Source organism: Astyanax mexicanus, chromosome 20 (genome assembly GCF_023375975.1).
Source record: "Astyanax mexicanus isolate ESR-SI-001 chromosome 20, AstMex3_surface, whole genome shotgun sequence".
Classification (NCBI taxonomy): domain Eukaryota; kingdom Metazoa; phylum Chordata; class Actinopteri; order Characiformes; family Acestrorhamphidae; genus Astyanax; species Astyanax mexicanus.
Window position 1 is genome coordinate 26,286,672 of NC_064427.1, and position 24,475 is coordinate 26,311,146.

At 35.7% G+C, this 24,475-nt stretch overlaps 1 protein-coding gene across 5 annotated transcripts in view; it reads left to right on the forward strand.

Annotated features, from left to right (window-relative positions):
* The window catches only part of syk (spleen tyrosine kinase), a 115,035-nt gene extending 91,287 nt beyond the window's left edge, over positions 1-23,748 (forward strand). For 2 of the 5 annotated variants that reach the window (XM_022665569.2, XM_049468585.1), the window contains 13 exons: positions 2,762-2,922; positions 7,662-7,800; positions 8,006-8,099; positions 9,008-9,045; positions 10,796-10,858; positions 12,697-12,753; positions 15,647-15,722; positions 17,290-17,446; positions 17,861-18,070; positions 19,018-19,204; positions 20,276-20,416; positions 20,739-20,851; positions 21,726-23,748. In XM_022665569.2, the coding sequence (XP_022521290.2) occupies positions 2,762-2,922; positions 7,662-7,800; positions 8,006-8,099; positions 9,008-9,045; positions 10,796-10,858; positions 12,697-12,753; positions 15,647-15,722; positions 17,290-17,446; positions 17,861-18,070; positions 19,018-19,204; positions 20,276-20,416; positions 20,739-20,851; positions 21,726-21,798 (1,509 nt within the window). In that variant the 3' untranslated portion in view covers positions 21,799-23,748. The remainder of the gene's footprint in view (positions 1-2,761; positions 2,923-7,661; positions 7,801-8,005; positions 8,100-9,007; positions 9,046-10,795; positions 10,859-12,696; positions 12,754-15,646; positions 15,723-17,289; positions 17,447-17,860; positions 18,071-19,017; positions 19,205-20,275; positions 20,417-20,738; positions 20,852-21,725) is intronic. The other 3 variants (XM_049468583.1, XM_049468584.1, XM_049468586.1) reach the window with 3 other exon arrangements.
* Positions 23,749-24,475: the final 727 nt, after the last annotated feature.

Genomic DNA, 24,475 nt, shown 5'->3' on the forward strand with positions numbered 1-24,475 from the left:
ACTACATTACATTACATTACATTACATTTGGCAGACGCTTTTGTCCAAAGCGACTTACAATAGTCAAGTACAAAAGTAATAGAAGTTTAAAGGTAAAACATCTTTAGATAGGGCTTAAAGGAGGTAGAAGGGAAATAAAGGGATAGAGAAGTGAAGGAGGGGAAGAAGGAGATGAGGTTAGAAGTAGTTAGTGTGTTAGAGGTGTTAAGAGAGTAAGTGCTCTTTGAAGGGCTCAGTCTTCAGGAGTTTCTTAAAGATAGTGAGAGATTCTCCTGATCTGGTAGTAGAAGGTAGTTAGTTAGAGGTGTTAGGAGAGTAAGTGCTCTTTGAAGAGCTCTGTCTTCAGGAGTTTCTTAAAGATAGCGAGAGATTCTCCTGATCTGGTAGTGGAAGGTAGTTTGTTCCACCATTGGGGAACTCTGTATGAGAACAGTCTGGATTGCTTTGTGTGAATGTGTGTTTGATAAAGCGAGGCGACGTTCATTGGAGGAGTGCAGCGGCCGGGAGGTAGCGTAAGCCTTCAGCAGTGAGTGCAGGTAGGAAGGAGCTGTTCTGTCGTCACCTTGTAGGCGATTGTAAGAGCTTTGAATTTGATGCGAGCATCAACTGGTAGCCAATGGAGCTCAATGAGCAGTGGGGTGACATGTGCCTGTTTTGGCTGGTTAAAGACCACACGTGCTGCTGCATTCTGCAGTTTTCCTCAAGTTGGTGAACCTAAAAATAGTTTTTAATACTCAGTCATGTGTGTTTGTTGGAGCCATTATTTTATTAGTACTGATTATTTTTTTCAGATTTTTGTTGCCCTGTTCCAACTTTTTTGTAATGTGTTGCACGCCTGAAATGCAGGTGTGGGTGAATATTAATAAACGAAATGAAGTTGGGCAAACAAAACAGGAAATATCTCAGGTTTAAACCATCTGCAGTAAAATAAAAGTCAAAGTAAGCCATTAGAAACAATGCATTTTTATTTTACTTGCATAAATCATGCTGTTTAAACCTTTCCTGCTTTGGGGTTATATTATAAATGGCGATCATTCTTTACAAGCAGAGTTTCGGCGTCTTTATCATCAGGTTCTTACTCTAGCCACAGATTTTAAGATATTGTTGTTACTATATACTGTAGGAGGAGCAAGTCTTGCCTTCCTGTAAGTGTGTATGCTCTCTTTCTCTCTGGGGTTGGGAACATAATAAGACAAGGGTCTTTTTAATACATATGTGTTTGTGACATTGTAGCAAAAAACATCAGAGCAGCGTAGTTTGTCTAAGCATGTGTATAATTTGTGTATTTCTAATTAAATGTGTGTTACCGTGTAGGAACTGTGTAAAAGCACACAAGGGTGTATTTTAACACTCTATACAACACAGATACAACAACAAAGCTCCATAATACAGTGGTAGAAAAATTAGAATGTCATTGAAAAGCACAGGTGGAAAGTAATGAATTACATTTACTCAAGTTACTGTAACTGAGTAGATTTTATGAGTAATTTGAAAAATTTTAAAGTAGTTTTTAAAATAGGTCATTTTACTTTTACTCAACTACATTTTGACACAAGTAATTTACTTCACTACATTGGAAAACTCCCAATTACTGAGTAAAAAATAAAATGCAGGGGAAAAAAAACAATTTTCTGAATTAAAAAATATATAAAAAATTGGCACGGAAGTTCGCATGTGGAATAACAAGGCAATAATGTCCTCATGCAATACAAAAAGCTTCCACATTAAACCTGAGAAAGCATGTGGTGTAAATACTTATATTATTAAACAATCTGCTTAAATGTTAAAAACAACATGTAAATAGCAGTTAAAGCATAGCTATGAGTTAAAATATAAGTTAAAAATAATAATGAACTGTAAAGTTTATAGTCACATATATGACCATAACTTTTTAATATTAAAGAAAAAAAATGGATTATAGAAACCTATGCTACTTGTTTTTGAAAATGTTTTATGGGGTGGTCTAAACAGATACTGCCTGAAAGGTCCAAATTATTATGTGGAATAATAGTTAAAAACTCTAATTACATCAAATAATTAAAAGTAACTATGTAACTGTTACTCAAATTTACTCAAACTTAAATTGAGTACTTTTTACTTTTACTCAAGTAGATTTTTAGATGAGTACTTTTACTTTTACTTGAGTAGAATTTTAGCAAAGTAAAGATACTTTTACTTAATTAAAATTTTTTTGTACTTTTTCCACCTCTGTTGAAAACTTTTTTTCAGTAATTCAGTTCACAATGTTAAACTCGTATGATTGATGATTATGGCTTACAGCCAGTGATAACCCAAATATCTGTTTCTCCAAAAATGAAAATATTATAAGACCAATGGGTACTTTTGGCAGTGTGCCAAGTCCTGCTGGAAAATGAAATCCACATCTCCATAAAAGTTGTCAGCAGAGAAAAGAATGAAGTTGGAAAACACTGCACTGATATTAGACTTGACAATATAACACAGTGGATCAACACCAGCAGATGACACGTCTCTCCAAACCATCACTACCATCAGTCAATTTTAGTCTGGAGGAAGAGTGGAGAGACACACAGTCCAAACTGCTTGAGGTCTAGTGTGAAGTTTCCACAATCAGTGATGGTTTGGAGAGACATGTCTGTCATCTGCTGGTGTTGATCCACTGTGTTTTATAAAGTCCAAAGTGTGATTGTGATTAATCACAGACTTTTATTGTGATTAATTTAATGAATTTTATTAATCAGTTGCCACTAGCCATGAAATATTATTGATCTGTTTGGGACAGGGGGCTGCACTGGAGCAGGCCATCATCAGTCAGAGACCCCAGTTGGAGAAGCTGATTGCCACCACAGCACATGAGAAAATGCCCTGGTTCCACGGCAACATCACACGAGAAGACTCAGAGCTGCGCTTACACGGCAGCTCACGCGTCAACGGCAAGTTCCTGTAAGTATCTGTACACACTGTACTCCCTGTACACACTGTACACACTGGCACCATGCTGAACCAGATCTGGCATGTGATGAGTACAGGTCTAAACTACAAAAAATGAAATTCAATATCTGATATGTTAGTTTTATTGTAATATGCTTAGTAAACAGGCAACAGGGTAGATTGTACCATTAAATTTGTTCTCAAAACTCAAAAGCTACTGCACTGTAAGCCAGGATAAGTTGAATTTACTTTACTTAAAATTGAGGAAACCGGTTGCCTTAAAAAAGTTAAGTACTGGGGAATGAAAACTTGAGTTAGCATAAATTAAAACATCAAGTTATTACAACTTAAGGGGAACTTGATTTATTTTTTAAGGTAGCCCAGGGGGAATCACTACACACTGACGGTGAGTGTTAGTCTGAAACTGTTGGACACACCCAGTATGCAAATAGGTTGTGACAGAAGCCAGTGGAAAAGAAGCTGTCAATGACAACAGACTAAACTCAGTTATTATAAGTTGGTTCAACTCAAAGATTTATGTGCCCACAAATGTTCAACTAACTCAAAATAGTTGAGTATTGTTTAGAAATATACAATTTTATGTAAAACAGACTTAATCATTTGAGTTCAAACAACGTATGAGTTAACAGTGTGAAACAAGTAAAAAAACCACAGGCACAATTATTTCTACACTCTAAAAAACAAAGGTACACTCATCATAATTGTACCCCTCAAAGGTATAATATTGGTCTTTACAGGGTCAGATTTGTTCCCTCTGAAGTACAAAGTAATTTCTAACAGCAGTAAGTACAAATTTGAACCATTTAACCAGACAAAAGGTACATTCTGTATCCCTTTACTAATAAATAATATATACTTTAATTGCACATTTTTTATTTGAAAGACAGACAATTTTGGATCATCAAGTTCTTGACACATATTCAGTTGATGATAATGTTTATAATCTTTATAATCTTTACTGGCACAAAAACCATGGGTACAAAAAAGGACTTTCACTGAAAGGTACTTTTTTGTACCTCAATATAAGGTACAGCCCCAGCGACAAGCTTTGTACTCTTTTAGGTACAAATCTCTACTTACTTTTCTTAGTGTGTAGAGATCTAAATGATTTCCATCAGCAGCCAGAGCCTGAGAGAGCACAACTGTCCATGCTCTTTAGGGTAGATGGTGCTCTCTTCTCTCATCCCTCCTACTGTGATATAAGCCAGCATAAGTGTTTGGAGTTGTGGATCCGCTGCTTTCTCTCAAGTGATGCTGTTTTAATTGTCAGCAGCTGAAGAAGAGAGTGCGGTGTAATTTGGCTCGGCTAAATTTATGTTAAAATTTGGTAAAAACGCAAGAAAGCAGTTTAATACAAATACAAATTTAGCCGTTCTAAATCATGGGTTAGTATGTGTAACAATATATGATTTATTCATTTATTTGCACTCAGAATATAAAAAAATAAATATAAATGAATTTTACATACTACTGGAATAAGAATAAAGGAATGTCTTGGTTCCTTCCAAGGTTTCTTCCTCTTAAAGGGAGTTTTTCCTTGCCACTGTGTCACCATAAAATTGGCATCTCTGTGGTACTGCTCATAAGAGGCGTGGACCTGTTTTTTCTCTGTGAAGCTGCTTTGTGACAAAATTTGTAGAAAAAAGTGCTATAAAAAAATGAATTTAATGTTTTTCTATAGCATTCACAAAATATTTAGAAAACAATATTTTTATATACAGCTCTGGAAACGAATAAGAGACCACTTAAAACGATGAGTTTTTTACCAAATTGAAAACCTCTGGAATATAATCAAGAGGAAGATGGATGATCACAAGCCGTCAAACCAAACTAAACTGCTTGAATTGTTGCACCAGGAGTAAAGGCATAAAGTTATCCAAAAGCAGTGTGTAAGACTGGTGGAGGAGAACATGGCAAGATGCATAAAAACCAACCAGGGTTATTACACCAAATATTGGTTTCTGAACTCTTAAAAATGTATGAATATGAACTTGTTTTCTTTGCATTATTTGAGGTCTGAAAGCTCTACATCTTTTTTGTAATTTTAGCCATTTCTTATTTTTTGCAAATAAATGCTCTGCTTTATTTGGAATTTGAGAGAAATGCAGTCTGTTGTTTATAGAATAAAACAAACATTTTCTTTCCTCAAATATAAACCTAGAAATAGTGAAATCAGAGAAACTGATTCAGAAACTGAAGTGGTCTCTTAATTTTTTCCAGAGCTGTGTTTTAACAATAACTAGTACATTTAATGGTAATATTTGTATTTGTTTAATTGTTGTGTTTGAGGATATTTCAGTTAGTTTGCTTAATATCAGATGAATTCAGTTATTAATTGGTTACAAACTAAGTTTTGTATTCATATGAGCAACATAAAACAGAATAAATCATCTGTCAAACGCTCATATTATTGCTGCACATTATCACACTGCGCTGGGCTGGGTGTGTGGATCATTTCCTATGAGAATTATTGTGTCTTTTTTAAGGTTGGGAGTTTACATACAAGCACACACGCTCTCTCTCTTACACACACACACAGACTCTCTCTGACACACACACACACACACACACACACACACACACACACACATACAAACACACACATTCTCTCACACACGCACACACACTGACAGAAAGAACGAGAGAAGCGCTGTGGTTTCCGTTCTCATAGGACTTCCTGAAGTGACCAGAAAAAAAAACTTAGGGGTGGAGTCTATGAAAATGAGAATATATGTGTATTTTTATTTGCCTGTGTGTGTGTGTGTGTGTGTGTGTGTGTGTGTGTGTATTGGAGAGACACAGTGTCTTATTACTCTTATTTGAGATTTTAAATGCATTGATTAAAATGTGTGTTTTTTATAGTAATATTAAATAGTATGACACAGTGTAGAGGACAGCTTACTTTTTTTTTTGGCCCGCCACCACTCCCCCTCTTCGGAGGACTATTAGTACTTTATTTTGTATTTATTTGTTTATGTACACATTACAACAGTTACTAGTTTCTGTTGTGTTTTTTTCCTTTGTTTTTTTGTCTTTTGTGAGTATAGTTAAGGGGGTTTACAATTACAGGGATTTGGGGGAGGGTGCTGGGGGATAAAGAAAAGGGGATAATTGGGGGAAGATGAGATAACAGGGGAAAAAACAAATAGAAAGGAAGTTTGAAAGCAAGACTGACAGAGATAGGAGGAAAGAAAAAGTAATAATAAAACATAATAATGTTTTGAAAGAAAGTATTTTTAGTTGAGCAACGTTAGAAGTCAAACTAAAATATTGTTGTATTAATATTAAGCAATTTTCTAAACCAAAAAAACAATAAACTGTAAAACAAGTTATGTATATCTTATTAAGTTTCTTCCTCTAATATAATTAATGAATTGCAATGTTGGGCTTTGCAGTGTGCTAACAAATATTAGATGTTTTTTTTTTTATTCCAATATAAAATATTTTATCTAAATGTGTCTAAATACAGCTTCAGAAAAAAGTAGGAGAACACTTAAAAATGATGAGTTCCTTTGATTTTACCAAATTGAAAACCTCTGAAATATAATTAAGAGGAAGATGGATGATCACAAGCCATCAAACCAAGCTGAACTGCTTGAATTTTTGCACCAGGAGTGGCATAAAGTTATCCAAAAGCAGTGTGTAAGACTGGTGGAGGAGAACATGCCAAGATGCATGAAAACTGTTATTAAAAAACAGGGTTATTCCACCAAATATTGATTTCTGAACTCCTTAAACTTAATGAATATGACCTTGTTTTATGTATATTATTTGAGGTCTGAAAGCTCTGCATCTTTTTTGTTATTTCAGCCATTTCTCATTTTCTGCAAACAAATGCTCTAAATGACAATATTTTTATTTGGAATTCGGGAGAAATGTTGTCTGTAGTTTATAGAATAAAACAAAAATGTTAATTTTACTCAAAGATATACCTATAAATAACTAAATCAGAGAAATTGATTCAGAAACTGAAGTGGTCTCTTATTGTTTCCAGAGCTGTATATCTAAATGACAAAATCTGTCTAAAATATAAGTTGCAAAATTTTGTTGTTAACAAATATTATCATTGTTTTCTTACTTTTTGTAGCATTAACTGTGGAAGTTTTTGCAACGTTCTCAATCAAAGATAATTAAAGAACAGTACAACTGTTTTTATTAGTTTAGTTAAATTGTGTGTGCTGGAGTCTTGGGTTCAAGTCCCTATCTGGGTGGAGTTTCCATGTTCTGCCCTTGTCTGAGTGCGTTTTCTCACACAGTCCAAAAAAACAAGAAGATCATGTAAATTTCCCTTAAACTGCTGCATGTGTGTGTGTGTAAGTATGTGTGTATGACTGTATGCCCAGACATGGATTGGCACTCTGTCCTGGCTCAACTCATCTGTGCTCGAAAAGGTCCTCCAGGTGGATGGTTGTTTCCGGTTGAGAGTATGCTATAGACACAGTTGCAGATTTAATGTTTTTGCTTTGAACTCACAGTCACAGAGAGGCATTATAATAAAATAGAATTTCAGTTACTAAAAAACATATAATTCATCCTCTGCTCTGGGTTATTGTGGAAGATGCTGCTGTAGCATCCCCTAGTGGTGAGCTTTGGTAACAATAATAATAATAATGCCTGTAATGTTGTGATCAGTTATAGTGTCCTGTAACTTACAGTAAAGCTTCACACATTTTATAAAATGTAGTTCTGTTTTCTCACTATGACTCATGTCACTTCTCTTCATCTGACAGAATCCGGCAGCGAGACACCAACGGCTCCTTCGCGCTCGGCCTCTTACACAACCACCAGGTCATGCACTATCGCATCGACAGAGACAAAGCCGGAAAACTCTCCATTCCTGACGGGAAGAAGTTTGATACACTGTGGCAGGTACTTACTTTACCTGTATCACAGCTGTGCAGAAGACTGATCACAACCTAATCAACATTTGATTAAAGTGATATTAATGATGATGCTGATGTTGATTGTCTATACTTATTTACAATGTAGGTGTTTATAATTTACAGTAGATAGATGTTTTAATATAGAAAGTTGTGATAAACATGCAGAAATCTTATATTATTCACTGTTTCAGCTGGTGGAACATTATACCTACAAACCTGACGGCCTGCTGAGAGTCCTGACAGAAGCCTGCCCACACCCCGCCTTCAGCCACCAGTCTGCTGACGGTAGCCATGCTCAACTCCTCTAAATCTGGACAGATGAATGAATCATTTAGAAATGAGACAATGGATGGAGGGAATAATAATTAAATGGATGGATGGATGGATGGATGGATGAATGAATTAAAGGCCGACTGATGGATGGATGGATGGATGGATGGATGGTTTTAGGGATAAACCAGATATATTAGATAAAATGGTGGATGAGTGGATCCATGGGTGGAAGAATTAAGGAAACTAGAAATATAAAAAATAGATGGATGAATGAATGGATAATTTAGAAATTAGATAATGGATGAAGGGATGAAGAATGAAGTCTGGATGGATTGACAAATAAACCAATGAATGTATGGAATGAAAGATGGATAATGTATGGGTTTATGAATGTATGGATAGATGGATGATGTTTCCATAATTTGCAGATGGATAAACCGATGGATGGATTGATCATGAAAGTATATATCAAATAATTGTTTGGCAGGTAAGATGGTAGATGGATAGACGGGTAGGTCCATAGATGGATAGATGGATGGATGGATAAGTGGATGGATGGGTATTTTTAGCATATTAATGGGTTTATAGATGATGGATGAATGGATGAAGGCATGAATTATTAATTAATTAATTAATGTATAGATAAATTAAATGTCTGGATATTTAGACGGATGGACGGACGGACGGACGGACGGACAGACAGATAGATAGATCAATTATGTTTTGGCAGGTGTGTGAATTAGTAGGTAGATATATATATATATATGGATTTATGGCTCAATATGGATGAATGCATAGATGGATGGATGGGTGGGTGGTTTGGCAGAGGAGGTGATAGATGTGCAGAGAGACTGATGAATGGATGGATGGTGCATCTAAAATAATAAAACTAACATTGTTGCTTATATCTTTATGCTTAGGCCGACCTGGAGTTCCTCCGAATCATCCACAGACAGGGGTAAGTGCTGCTCTGCATCATCATCAGATAAAGAGGGTTAAAGAGTAAATTAAACCTGGAGAGAGAGAGAGGGAGAGAGAGAGAGAGGGAGAGAGAGAGAGATCGACAGGAGTACCACTTCCCAATGTGTTCTCCAACAGATACATTTACTGAAAACTGTTAAATATGATTTAGACCTGCTTTAATCTCTGATGCACACCTGATGTGTATTCCACCCTGGCAATAACGGATATGAAGGACTTATCTTATGTACACAAAACCTTCCATAAACTTTACACACTAATCTGCAGCACTTACTGGCAAAAGCTGGTATTTCAGGAAACCAGTCTATTTAATTTAGTGTTTTAGCAGGAATCATTACACAGATGTTCTTCAGTGGGTTTTACACTGTGAGTTAAAAACTGAGCTTCTGTATCATTTCATTTGGATACGAGTACATTTTAAACTTTTAACTTTTGAACCTTAATATTAAGATTTGTGATTATAATACAGCTACAGATGCAAAAAGTAGGCTAATCTTTTAGAATTACCTGGATTTGGGCATTTATTAGTATTAAAATGTGTATAATTGTAGAGTTTTTTTATTTCTTTTTTGAAAAATATCGGGGTAATAGACTGCTGCTCCTACATTCTCCTATTATACATTTGAATGTATTATTGTTCCTGAATTGATTGTAATGTGTCCATACCCTGAAACATCAAAGCAGGTCCAAACCATGATGCTCCCTCCACCATGCTTCACGGTTGGAATGAGGTTTTAGTATTTTGTCAAACACAGCATTGTGTATGGCTCTGAATAAAACATTTTTACAGAAGCCTTATGGAGCATCCAGGTTGTCTTGGGCGAACTTAAGATGGGCCACAATATATATATATATATATTTTTTTTGCTTAGCTCACTTCCCATCTCTTATCCTGAACTAAAATACCCTTTGTCAGTAAGTTCTCGGAGAAGACTTTTTCTAGCCTGCACTGTGGAAGTTTATTCTGTTTTCTCAATTACCAACTATGGGTGTCAGTTTAGTTAGATTATGTTTATTTATAAGTGTGATTTGAGAAATTTTAAAATAAAAAAGAAAACATTTTTTAATGATCAATGCAAACATGCAGGTAATTCCAATGGGTTCACTTATTTTTTTTAGCCTGATCTTGTTAAACTTGGAAGTTTATTTAGCATCCTTAGTAAAAGACATGAACAGTACACTTGTTGGTGTTTATTAGTTTAGTTAGACTGTGTTTTTTCAAAAATGTAATTTAGACAAAGATTAGACCACACTGTAGTTTAGTAATCATGGCAGAAAAACAGTTCATGGAAGGTTTTGTGTACATAAGATAAATCTTTCATATCTGATGTTTGGGTCATTGTCCTGTTGCAAGACCCAATGTCTCTCTTCAGCTGAAATGATTGTAAAGTGTTCGAGTTGTTCCTGAAGCAACAAAGCAGATTCAAACCATGATACCTTTTACTAATTATAAGATGTGTTTTATTAGTTTAGTTAGATTTTCGATAATTGTGACCAGACCACGTTTTTATTAGTTATCAAAGTATAAAGTTTGCTTACTCCTTACTGTTTCTAAGAGGCTTAATAATATAACAAATATAACATATTGCATGATTTTAACCATTAACATTAATACTGATGTCAGTGCATGATGCAGTGCCTATGAGTTAACAGGTAAAGAGTTAATAAGTGCTGCAGTGCAGAGTTCAGCACAATAACACTCTCCTCTCTAAAATTGTGGTTTCTAGCATTTTCCAGGACTTCTCAACAGACTCAAATCCTACTCCTTCCCCAAACCTGGCCAAAAAAAGGTGCACAATCATGCCAAACCCTCCTCAGCTACCCACTTACAGCACGTCGCTCTCATCAAACTACTGCTGCTAACTCACCTCCACTGGGCTGCCTGCGCCCTCTCTCATCTTTTCCTCCACTCATCATTCACTCCATGCACTACATGTCCGTCGACTACAGTCATCCGACATGAGCCCAGCATCTACTCATCCATTCATCCTCATTATTCTCTCAGTGTTTGTATTTAACTCGTAAATTGTCAGTTTAGAGACTGTAAAGCTCCCAGTTTTGCAATCTATTTTACAAATCAGCGATAGTTTGTATCTTACGCCAGTTTTAACCAGCTAAAATCCTTCAGGCTAATCTTTATTAACAAAGTATTCATTTTAAAAACTTGCACTAATATAATAACGCTAATCTGTGAGCTTTGCAGTTTCCGTTTTGCTACATATTTAAGGGGAATTCCAGTTATTTTTCAAAATATCTGCAAAATTCATAAGGAGATGAATTTTCAGATGTAAACAAGTGGCTACAGAGTGTGTTGATGTTAAATTATGAATTGTTCTCTCAAATATCTCAAGATTTATTTACAGTGGTGGTGAGTAGAACCAGGTTTGGTCAGCAGTGTTTATATCATAAATATATATTTTGTTTTTTGATTCGCCATCCAGAGCAACCATTAAATCTGCATGTGTCCTCTGAATTTAATGGGCCTGTTTACACTTGGAATTAACATGCGTTTTGTATCCAGACAGTATCTGGATATACTTTGACCGGACTCTATTTACGCTATCATTTTTTATATCTTTAAAATATGTCCACTGTGTCGCCAAATAAGTTAGTTATTTCCATTTAACTCTCTGTTAACAATGTTTTCTCGTTAAAAAAAATCCTGATCCAGGAAACCAGAAAAATCTGTGAATGAATACAAACTCGCAGAACTAACAAACTTACAGAACTAACAAAAGCACATAAAGCACACAAAAGACTCGACAAGGAACACTGAAACAAAGGGGCTTATATATACAATGAGGGTGACTGGGACTGGTAACAAGGGGGCGGGGAAACAAACAAGACAGGTGGAATCTCTAATGACAGGGTGGGGCTAAGGTGGAGACAGGACAATAACACAAGGCCATGTGCTAGTGGAGCACATGGGGAGGAAAACAAAACAGGAGAACAGAGCACAGAAACAGAAACGACCAAAAAAAAAGAAAAAACACAAGACAGACATGAGCTAAAGTGTGACAATAATAATCAATAAGAGCAGTGATAATTACTAATTTTAATGTCTGTCTTTTAGTCTGATTGAATCTGATTGCAGAAAACACATTCCGTTCACACTTGCATTAAATCGAATAGGTCTGCATCGGATCAACTTTGAATGTGGTTTATATGATCCAAATATAATCTGATCAAGATGCGTTTTCCAGACAGACAAGTGAAATCCAAATGAGATCTGGTCATCAAAAACGCATGTAAATGCCAGACCCTTAATATAATATTGATGATGGTAAAATAGTGGTAAATCTGAAAGCACACTTTCTTATTGGCGTCTATTTTGCCATACAGCACCCTGCATGTACCCCTCCAGCATGAATAGACCAAAACAGTTTACCCAAAAATATATAATAGGGGCCAAAATTGAGAGTACTTTTTCATATTGTGACAAATTGTTCTAAAGTGTTCTTTATTGCATACAATAGCAGTTATTAAAATCTGCTGTGACTGATACGTTCTGTCTACATATATTTACTAATATATGCTCATTTGTTCTCCAAAACCCCCTTTAAACCCTAACTAATTCCTCAGGCCTGTGGCAACAATTTTATAACCATTTTATTCAATAACTTTCCAGGAGGGAGCTTTTAGCGGCATTCAACTCATCAGACGTCTGTTACCGTCCTCCATCTCTGTAAGTGTCCAGGATGATGTATTTCACATCAGACCACTCTGATTTACTTTGTTTACATCTAAGTCATTTATTTATGCAGAAGTCTGTTCATCCCATTGAAAAATAGTGGAATCCCCCTTTAAGCATATATTAACTGCTTTTTATGTTCATATCATCTTTAAGGTAAAAGGTAAACAGTACTTCAAACAGACTCAGTTAGTAATGTAAGTGTGTAAATGCATGCATCAGCATTTTGCGTCATTTGCATCAGTGTGATCAAGTGAAAGCCTGGGGGTTCCAGTTACCTTCAGGTATGTTGTATCTGCCTCATTTTCAGCATAGTTTATAAACATCAGCTATGCTGCCACCTGCTGGGAACTTCAGAAATCAGTTTATTTTAGAGTCAATTTTGACAAAGAGCTGAGGTCGCACTTAATTAGGTAAATAAATACGCATCATCATCACACTACCACAAATCCAGCTTTTTCTCATCATTTCAACTGGCCCAGCATTCCCTAAGCCTGCATATGATTTGCTCCTTTCCTTGTTAATACATTACTTAATGAATTCATTCTGTGGCTTTTTGATCTAATCAAGGACTAAAGTTTCCCCTCTCATTCATGGTCTTCCACCAGAACTCTACATATTTGAGCCATGTACTGTTTTTTTTGTAAAGGAAATACACTTATCATCAAAAAAATATTTTTCATGCATCACACGTCCAGAAAGTGTGCTAATCAACCTTTATTTTCACTTGGGAAAAACATTGAAGGTGCCCCTTATTTACAATGTTGCTGAGCATGTACAGCATCAAAGGGATTGAAAACATTTAATAATAAATTAGAAATAATTATAAGGAATAAATAAATAAGGAATAAAATAGTAAAACCTAATTAAAAAAATAAAAGAAATACTCATTTTAAATCAACATTTAATATATATATATATATATATATATATATATATATATATATATATATATATATATATATATATATATATATATATATGTAAAACAGAAAATTCTAAAATACCATAAAAAAACAAATTGACACATAAAAAGTAAACAATTTATAAAATATAAAATAAGTAAAAAGATAATAGTAAAAGTAAAGTAAAATGTAAAGAATGATAAGAAATGATAAAATAAATAATAGAACTAAGAACAAGAATGAAAATATAAAACATTAGAATAAAAAAACATAAATTAAAAAAAGAAATAAGAAATGAAAGTAATTAAAAAGCATTTAAAACAATCACAGGCGTTCTGATGGTGATTAGAAACTAAAAGTTTAAAATTATTTCGTGATCCCAGTGAGCTGAGCTTCAACATGTACCAGATATCGGGTGACCGCGGTTGATCCACTTACTGATCCATATTCCAGTCCACAGCTTGAGCTGGACAATAAACCCTCCGTAACCTGAACACAAAGCACATCACTGATCCGGATTCCAGTTCCACCTCCAGCAGCTTCAGTCTGCGGCCGACAGACGAAACTTTAGCTGTTTGTCTACAAATAAAATGTCAATTGTCTGGAGAGTTTTCACTTTGGAAATCTAAAACAGCAGAACGGCTACATGTAATATTTGTAAAGTCAGCGTCCAAAGGGTGAACAGATTAACACCAACAGTCTGTTAGCCTAGCTAGCACTGAACTGACAGCAGCTGAGTTACGGTGTTGTAAAGGTATTTAACTACAGACTGGAGTAAACTATAGTCATAATCCACATTTCCTATAAGGCTATAGGATCCACAAACACTAACCAGCACAAACACAGACATCTTTTGTTAAAAACAGCAATTAATTTAGTTTGGAAATACAGTTAGCATTGCTAGTTAGCCGTTAGCCATCTCCATTAAGATCTGCAGTCTGTTAGCCTAGCTATAATTGGGCTGACAGCAGAATTTTAGCCATAATCCATATCAAATACCAAATCACAGATCCTACCCACTCTAACCAGCACTAAGAAATCAATCTGTTATTGAAAACAGTGATTATTTAGCTTGGAAATACAGTTAGCGTCGCCAGTTAGCCGTTAGTCAATGCAGCTAATCCACTACGCTACCCGCCAAAATAAAAATCTCTTGCGCAACCAGTGCAAAAAAATGGTCTAGAGCCCTGTAATTAATTTTGAACACATTTAATATTTAACATTTGAAAATATTGAATACAAATTTTAATATTTAATTTAAAAACGAAAACTATTTTGTATTTGTAGTGTGTCAAATAAATGACTTTGGAATGCATTTACATTAAATGCACTTGTGTATACTGTATACTCTTCAAAAGGCTGTGTGCTCTGTTTCAGCCTCGTTATGTTAACTTAATCATAGTACTAATAATAAACTAAAAGAGCCCTTTTATCGGTATTAGTATCGGTAGTTTTATATCAGTTTTATATCGGAATCGGATTGGAGCTGAAAAAAGTGTATTGTCCCATCACTAGTTACCACACCATCAACACTCTTACACACCCCTTATTGAAGCCGCATGGGATGAATTATCACAGGACACCATTAGGAACCTCTACAAACCTGTTACACATGTGTTACACATCCTTTCTGTATGTGTAGCTCAATAAATATGACCTACAGTTTCCCATATAGTGTCTAAATATTTAATAATTTTGTTCTGGTGACTTTTATCTTCATGCTGAACAGCAGTATATTCAAACTTCCTGCTGGGTGCAGCTATTTGTCCATCTATTTCTTTGAAGATGAGTGTATATAGCCAAAGCCTGCTTTTAAAAGTGCGAAGAATTTTGATGCAAGAGGCCATGAAGGAGACTGGGAAACAGCGTGTGGGGCGATGTGCTTGTGTGTCGTTTCATCATCACGATTTGTCCTCACTTCATTAGTCATTAACTGTGTAGATTTATTACTGCAATAATGATCTTGTCTTGTGTTATTACAGACCAGAAATACATTGCCTTCCCCGACAAGGAACTCCGCCAGCAACAACAATCCTTATGAAAGGCCAAAAACTACAGGTTAGCTTAACATCGGTTCAGTACAGGCTATTCCATGATCTGACAATGAAAAAAATAAATAAATCTTACCAAGTTAAATGCTCCTAAATCTAGTTAAAATATCTGATATTTATCATTCTTCATTTTTGCACTTGTTGTAGTTCGAATTCTATATGAATATTTGACTTACCTCTTACTGTTTGTCCTTGATTTAAGTAATTTTATCTGCTAAAAGTGTCAGTTTGCAGTTAATTTTAGGCTATATTTGTTGACAAATACTAAATTTCCTTATTTAAGCAAAATGATCTGCCAATACAGTAAGACACATGTACTATATTAAAACATGTAAAACTAGTACAAAGAAGTTAGAAATAAGTAAATAATTTTAATAACAAAAAAAGATATATTAGATAGAAATATTAGATATAACTTTAAATGTGAATATTAATTATGTAATATTACCATTATTTTGGAGCGTTTCTATTGGACCATTCATTGTGAAAATTCTATTATATATGTAGATATATAGAACAACTGCCATATATTTAAATTATGTCAAAAAGTGATGTGAGATTATCGAAATGATTTAAGGACATGGTGCTTCATTTTTGTGACAACACACTTTCGCACACCAAATTTAAAATCACACCTCATACTGCAAAAAATTGCAGTAATATTTCTTAATAAAAAAATAAAATAAAAGTAATATGTAGTTTACTAAAAACTTTTTTATGTATTTAAAATGTTACAATTTTTTTTTTGATCCACAAAGGTTTAAAAAACACCTCATACTGCTTGGGAAATTGTTTTTGTTGACACTAAGAATAATATTATTTTTCAATGAAACAGAGTATATTTCGTAGTTTATTAATTAAATAATATTTTGTTTTAAATCTTCTGCATTCCTTTTTAAAAATAATTTTGACTAGTTCTTAAAAGTTCATTATATATTTTTTATGTACCACCAAATTCTAATTTGCATATTATACTACATGCCTACGTTTATGACCCTAAATATCATATTATTTATTTTTAAGTATTTCTTTAAAGCAATTAATTATATATTTTAATTTACACCCCATACTTTTTGCTGCTTTAGGCATTATGGTGCTTGCTTAAATTAATAGTTTAAATGGCTATATTTATAACACTAGGAATATGTTTTATTTATTTTTTTCAGAATTTAATTTGTAGTTCATTAAATAATTCCAGAACTACAGCCATCAGACTCAAACAATTGCTCCACTGGAAATGAACTGAAAAGTCAGCCTAAGAATATGATTGCATGATTGAATACTGTCTTTTGTATTTAAATATCATCTAAATATGCCATCAAAGAAGACTGAACTAAATCCCTGTCTGAGAAACCGCCCCTATATGTATGTTAACAACTAAAAAGCACGTTTTGAAAGTTCACACGTTTTTTTTTTTTTGTGTGTGTTAGTTGCATATCAAACTGTCTAGGAATTATTAATAATGTGACATGGAATGGAATAACCCGTGCTGTAATAGTTCTCATAAAGACGGCGAGTTTCTGTTCCTTATTCCTGCTCTCTGTCCTGCTGTAACGCTGGTCTTGCTCACACAGAAATGCCTATGGACTCGGAGGTATACGAGAGTCCGTACGCCGACCCTGACGAACTGCGCACCACCACTGTGGATCGTAACCAGCTGTTCCTGGAGGACGGGGAACTGGGCTCAGGAAACTTCGGAACTGTTCTCAAAGGAATCTACAAGATGAGGAAGTGAGTCACTTTAAGCACACGTGAAAAGCTCCTGATTTTAGATTAGGCTTACATAATGTGGGATTCTGCATAAGCAATGACATAAGACTGTATATTTATAGTTCCTATAAAAAGTATCCACCCCCTTGGGTATTTTTCTCTTTTATTACTTTTCATAAACTTAAGTCTGCTTCAAGACATTGACTATGTTCACATTAGCAGGCTGAAGTGACTCAAATCTGATTTGTTGCTCAATGTGGCTCAGATCTGATTTTTTCATGGCTGTGTGAATGTGCCAAATCAGATTTGAGCATGTGGATTGTAATGTGAACATAGCCTTTAAATTGCTGCCTGACTGTAGTTGCCACAGTTAAAGCTGTATGTGAACATATGTGTGTGTATTTGTGTGTGTGTGTGTGTGTGTGTGTGCTGTAGAAAAGAGAAACCAGTTGCAGTGAAGATCTTGAAGAATGATGAGAACAATGAGGCAGTGAAGCAGGAAATGCTGCGGGAGGCTGAGGTCATGCAGAAGCTGGACAACCCCTACATTGTTCGTATGATCGGCATCTGTGAGGCGGAGAACCTTATGTTGGTGATGGAGCTGGCCGAGTTGGGCCCACTACACAAATACCTGCAGAGAAACAAGTACAGCATTTCTTCTTGCACCATCTTCTGTTCAGTTATTTTATTTAAAAGGCATGCATTAAGTAACGTGTAAAATTTATTCATCACCAAAACAAAATAAATAAAAAAAAAATGGCACTTAGAGGGAAGTGTGGGATTGCACTGTAATTCAGAAGGAAGATATATGTTACCAGGAACATTGAACTATTAAATAATCTTGCTCATATTTAGTGAACTACAAATGCAGAATTAGTATATGGGTTTTGGCCTGGAGTTGTAGAGGTTCCTAATGGTTTCCTGTGATAATCCATCCAATGCAGATTGAATTATTTGCAGTAGTTGTGGAGTGTTGATAGCATGTCTAAAAGCATCCCATACATTTTTAATCAGGGTTAGGTCTGGCGATGAGGCTCAATGCCATGATATACAAATATAGTGTCTTTAAGGCAAGCTCCTGAGAGGCAGCAGTATGTGGACGAGCATTGACCTGCTGGAATAGCGCAATGGAGTGTGTGTTCAGAACCTCATTAACATAATGTTGGGCTATGATCAACATGCCAGTAATAAAGACTAAAGGTGATCCGGCTTTGTATAAAATGGTACCCAAAACCAGACCTTCTGGATTTGTGACAACTGAATGCTTATCTTGGTGCTGACCTTAGTTCCTCAAAGTCTCCACTGAAATAAAACTGGCACTGTTCACTGAAGGTAACCTGCTGTCACTCCATGACAGGTCCTGCCTAACTACCCACCAAGTTTCATTCCTGTTGGGTGATTCCTTCTGGAAGCAACTATTTTGTGGATGAAGAGTGTATCATGTTTTACAGTATCTAGGCCCAGTTTTTATTGTTCTTTTACAACAAAATCTCCTTTTTGGCAGTCATCAAAACACTTATGCACTTAAATTAAATTAGGGAGTAACAAGCATGAAGCTAAATTGATTTGTGATTTGCTTCTTTGTGATACAGGCACGTCACCTCAAAGAACATCACAGAGCTTGTTCATCAGGTGTGCATGGGGATGAAGTACCTGGAGGAAAGCAACTTTGTACACAGAGATCTGGCAGCCAGGAACGTTCTTCTGGTCACCCAGCACTACGCCAAGATCAGCGACTTCGGCCTGTCCAGAGCCCTTGGAGAAGAACGCATTTATAACGTAAGTCCCACCTCATGAATAACTAAACCATGCTCTGTGAAAAACATTTTGGGATAATGGGACATATAGGGTAGTATAGGGAGTATGAGAGGTGTAGGGTAGTATGGGGAGTATGAGATGTGTCGGGTAGTATGGGAGATATAGGTTAGTATTGGTAGTGTAGGGCATTATAGGGAGTATGGGAGGTATAGGTTAGTATTGGTAGTATAGGGCAGTATAGGGAGTATGGGAGATATATGTTAGTATAGTGATTATAGGAGGTATAGTTTAGTATATGGAGTATGGGAGGTACAGGGTAGTATTGGTAGTATAGGGTAGTATAGGGAGTATGGAAGATATAGGTTAGTATAGGGAGTATGGGAGGTATATGGTAATATTGGTAGTATAGGGCAGTATAGGGAGTATGGGAGATATAGGTTAGTATTGGTAGTATAGGGCAGTATAGGGAGTATGGGAGGTATAGGGTAGTATTGGTAGTATAGGGCAGTAAAGGGAGTATGAGAGATATAGGTTAGTATAGGGAGTATGGGAGGTATAGGGTAGTATATGGTAGTATAGGGAGTATGGGAGTTATAGGTTAGTACAGGGTAGTATAGGGGGTATGGGAGGTGTCAGGTAGTATAGGGTAGTGTAGAGAGTATGGAGATATAGGTTAGTATAGGGCAGTATAGGGAATATGGGAGATATAGGTTAGTATAGGGAGTAAGGGAGGTATAGGGTAGTATTGGTAGTATATGGTAGTATAGGGAGTATGGGAGTTATAGGTTAGTATAGGGAGTATGGGAGTTATAAGTTAGTATAGGGAGTATGTGAGTTATAGGTTAGTATAGGGAGTATGGGAGTTATAGGTTAGTATAGGGAGTATGGGAATATAGGTTAGTATGGGCAGTATAGGGAGTATGAGATGTTTAGGATAGTATGGAAAGTATAGGGCAATATAGGGAGTATGGGAAATATATGGAAGTGTAGAGTATACATTTACTTAATTATTACTCTACTCTGGAGAGCTGAGGAGTTTTGGAAGCTGCTGAACAAAGCGATGACCACTGCTGTGTGTCCCGTCTCTTTCAGTGCTTATGTCCTGGTAAGTGGCCTGTAAAGTGGTACGCTCCAGAGTGCATGAACTTCTTCAAGTTCTCCTGTAAGAGTGACGTGTGGAGCTTCGGGGTTCTGATGTGGGAGGCTTACTCATACGGACAGAAGCCATACAAGGTATGTGGCATTGATGCATATAGATTTTACATGCAGACCAGCACTGATTTTAATTGAAGAGAATAATGACTGGGTGAGCTGAGTCAGGCCAATTAACTGAGTTAATCATGTGGTATCGGGAACAGGAAGGGTACTTCAGTTACTGGATACATTCTTCTAGTGAGTCAAGAAACCACAGTGATTTGACAAGGGATGATTTTTCCTTTCAAAATTAGACAAGACCATAAATCAGACTGGGAAGCATGGCACAGTAAAACGTTTGACTGCTAGGAGAACATTGACTGCATGAGAGTAACGTGTCTTTCTGTCTCTTGTTGTGTAGGGGATGAAGGGCAATGAGGTGATCCAGATGGTTGAAAGAGGGGAGAGAATGGCTGCTCCAGCCGACTGTCCACCTGAGATGTATGAACTCATGAAGAAATGCTGGACGTACAAGTAAGTGTTCAAAACAATTAGAATACTTACATTTGAACCATGTTTCACAAACAATGTAGAGTTAGGAGTCTTGCCAAAGCACTCTAAGGCTGTGCTCACACCTCCAGCTTAAATCTAATAATGTAGTCTACATTAGCATATACAGTAGCATATATTGTATAGGGTAGTATAGATACTGTAGGTACTATAGGGAGTGTGGGAGATATATGGTAATATAGATAGTATAGGGAGTGTGGAAGGTATAGGGTGGTATAGATAATATAGGGTAGTATAAGGAGTATGGGAGGTATAGGGTAGTATAGATATTATAGGGTAGTATAGGGAGTGTGGGAGATATAGGTTGGTAGAGATACTATATGTAGTATAGGGAGTATGTGAGATATAAGGTAGTATAGATAGTATAGGTAGTATAGATATTATATGTAGTATAGGTAGTATAGATAGTATAAGGTAGTATAGATACGATATGTAGTATAGGGAGTGTGTGATATATAAGGTAGTATAGATATGATATCTAGTATAGAGAGTGTGTTAGATATAAGGTAGTATAGATAGTATATGGTAGTACAGATACTACCATTAGAGGAGTGTGTGAGATATAAGGCAGTATAGATAGTATAGGGTAGTATAGATACTATATGTAATATAGGGAGTGTGTGAGATATAAGCTAGTATAGATATGATATGTAGTATAGGGAGTGTGTGATATATAAGGTAGTATAGATACGATATGTAGTATAGGGAGTGTGTGAGATATAAGGTACTATAGAAAGTATAGGGTAGTGTTGGTAGTACAGGGCAGTATAGAGAGTATGGGAGGTATAGGGTATCACTTTAATGACTAAGTATCTTATCTCTTCTTTCTTTTTTGCAGGGTGGATGATAGGCCTGGCTTTGCTGTGGTTGAGCCCAGACTGAGGGAGTACTATTATGATATTTCTCAATGATCAGAGCTCATGCTGGAAGACGACCCTCAGCTGTTTGTACATGGAGTTTAAATCGTTTCAGATTTTAGGCCCACTTTTTCAAACCTCAATTTTTAACATAATTATGCTTGAAAAGTCTGATGGAGGAAAAAATAAGAATGGAACTAGAAGGACTGAACATTTTTTCATTATTTAACTGAGAGCTTCTGCGGAGATGTTTTTTTTTTTTTTGTAATGCACCTCAAGCCAAAGTTATGATCAGCAACTGCTTATCTCGCCAGTTTTCCTATAGCAATACGCTGTTTATAATAATATCAGTTTCTGTTGTATCATTTTTTCTACATTTATACTTCTCTTCAGCTTAGCAATATGATGCAGTGTAATGGAGTAGCGGATTTTGAAATGTAGCCGTTATAGTTTTGGCTGAAATCACAGCTGTGCGGTGCTAAAGGAGAATAATGAAAACTGGAGGCTGTGACAGGTTTGTGGAGAATGAATTTCAGCTGCAAAAGCAACAGCAGCGTGAAGTGTGACTGGACACCAGCAGACAGTGTGGACATTTTGAAGACGTTCTCACAGTGTTTTGAACAAGTAGTTAGTGATGGGTTTTTTTTGAAGATCCCTGAATTATTCATAATGTAACACATTCAACAAAAGCCTGGTGTAAAAAGCTAAAGACTGCTGCAATTAATGGCAGTCCAAACTTACTGACTGTGTTTCTGAGGTGTACAGTGTAGCATAATGCTGTGTTTTCCTTCAACAGTATTCCAGTTAAACATTAACTGTTAAAGGAGATGGAAAGTACTGTGTGTCCATCTGATTTAATGCGGTACAAATGAATGGAAATGATAAAATAGAACTGTATAATATTACTGATTTGACTACTGTTGATGTTCAGTGCATCCATCATGGATTCTGAACTCGGGGTTATTGAGGCTTTCCCGAAATTCTGATAAGAAATCAGACTTTTTGGGGCGTTCCAGTTAAAGCATCCCATATGTAACTTGGTAATTCCAACTGCAAAGTTGAAATAGAATGCAGCATAAACCCATACTCAACAGTAACAGTAATAGTAATGATAGAGTCAAATAAAATCAAAGCAAAGTGCTCTTTGCTTCTCAGTATCCTTTGCTTTTGTTCCCAGTTGCTTCCACTTATTTGTTATAATATCACTTACAGCTGACTGTGGAATATTAAATAGTGAGGAAAGTTCACGACTGGACTTGTTGTACAGATGCTGCATCCGATCCCGGTACCACACTGGAGTTTACTAAGCTCCTAAGAGCTGAGACCAATTCTTTCAGTAATGTTTGTAGAAGCAGCCTGCAGCATGACTAGTCTGTGCTTGGTTTTATATAATACCTGAGGGCATGGAAATGATTGAAATGATCTCAATGAGTGAGTTAAAACTTTTGGCACTATAGTGTATGTATTTGTGTGCAAATGACCATCAAAAATAAAGTGCTTCCAAAATCATTTCCTCTGTTGGAAATGTAATTGATGTATACTTTGCAGTACTGCCTAAGTATTGCCCATCTTAAATACTGTGTTGACTCGTTTCTTATATCCGTTCCCAATACAAGTTCTACATTATGCAAGTTTCAGTTGTTCATTTCTTTCTGATCTGTTTCCTAAACAAATTTTAAAAAGTATGTAAGAGATTTGTATCCTCTGGTGATCGTGTGATAAGTGTTTTTCTTTTATACAATGAGAAATTTAGGTTAGGACCTCCCTCTCCCCCAATAATTAAGTGCAATGGAAATGTGGAAAATGAAATGAAAATACTGTGGAATCCTTCCCTGATCTAACCAGCGCTGTCGCTCTTCTTTTTGCACACCTCCTCTGGTCTTCCATGCTTCCATGCAACAGAATTTGAATGCAAACTTGTGATGTGTTGAGTTGATCTTTGTACAAACAGCTCTTTCAAGCCGTTTGTCCAATAATTCATAAATAAAGAACTATTTTAAATCAGTTTTTGGGTCTGTGGTTATTTCAACCATCCGTTAATCCATCTTCCATGATTTGTGGTGGTGGGTCTCGGCACAACAGCAGGGTGACCACACACAACTTTTCACTCACTCACACCTAGGGGAGTCAACTCGCTACCAATAAAACATGTCTTTTGTGTCACATTATAGTTGTTTCAGAAATTTCATACACATACTCTCTAACAATACATTTATACAGATTTGCTCTGTTTGAGCACATTATTACACATACAGAGAATAATGATAACCTTCACTTTTCTTATATTATTTACTGCCTGTGTTTGATTAATCAACTTGTAAATACAGTTTAAATGCAGCAAATCACTGATAACTTCAAGGGATTGAAGTACAGGGATCATGTAAAACAACAAAGAATAATATCTGTAAAGGATTAAAATAGTAAAAGATGTGAAAATAATATTTGGTAAAAAATAGATTAAAGAAAATGGTATAGAAAGAGATAAACTCATTAAAACAGTTACAGACAGTGTGTCTAAAGATGGTTGTAGAAGCTAAAAGTTTTAAATGATTTAGTGACTCTGGTGAGCTGAGTTTTAGAGACTCCTGTAGCTGAAGCTAAAAGCAGATTCTAACAGAAAGTTCGGTAAAATCTATAGTAAATTGACAGATAATTCAGTGACTAGAGCTGGACTGATGATTACTGATGTTTATTGAATTAATGGAAGAGATAAAATCTATGAATTTAAATA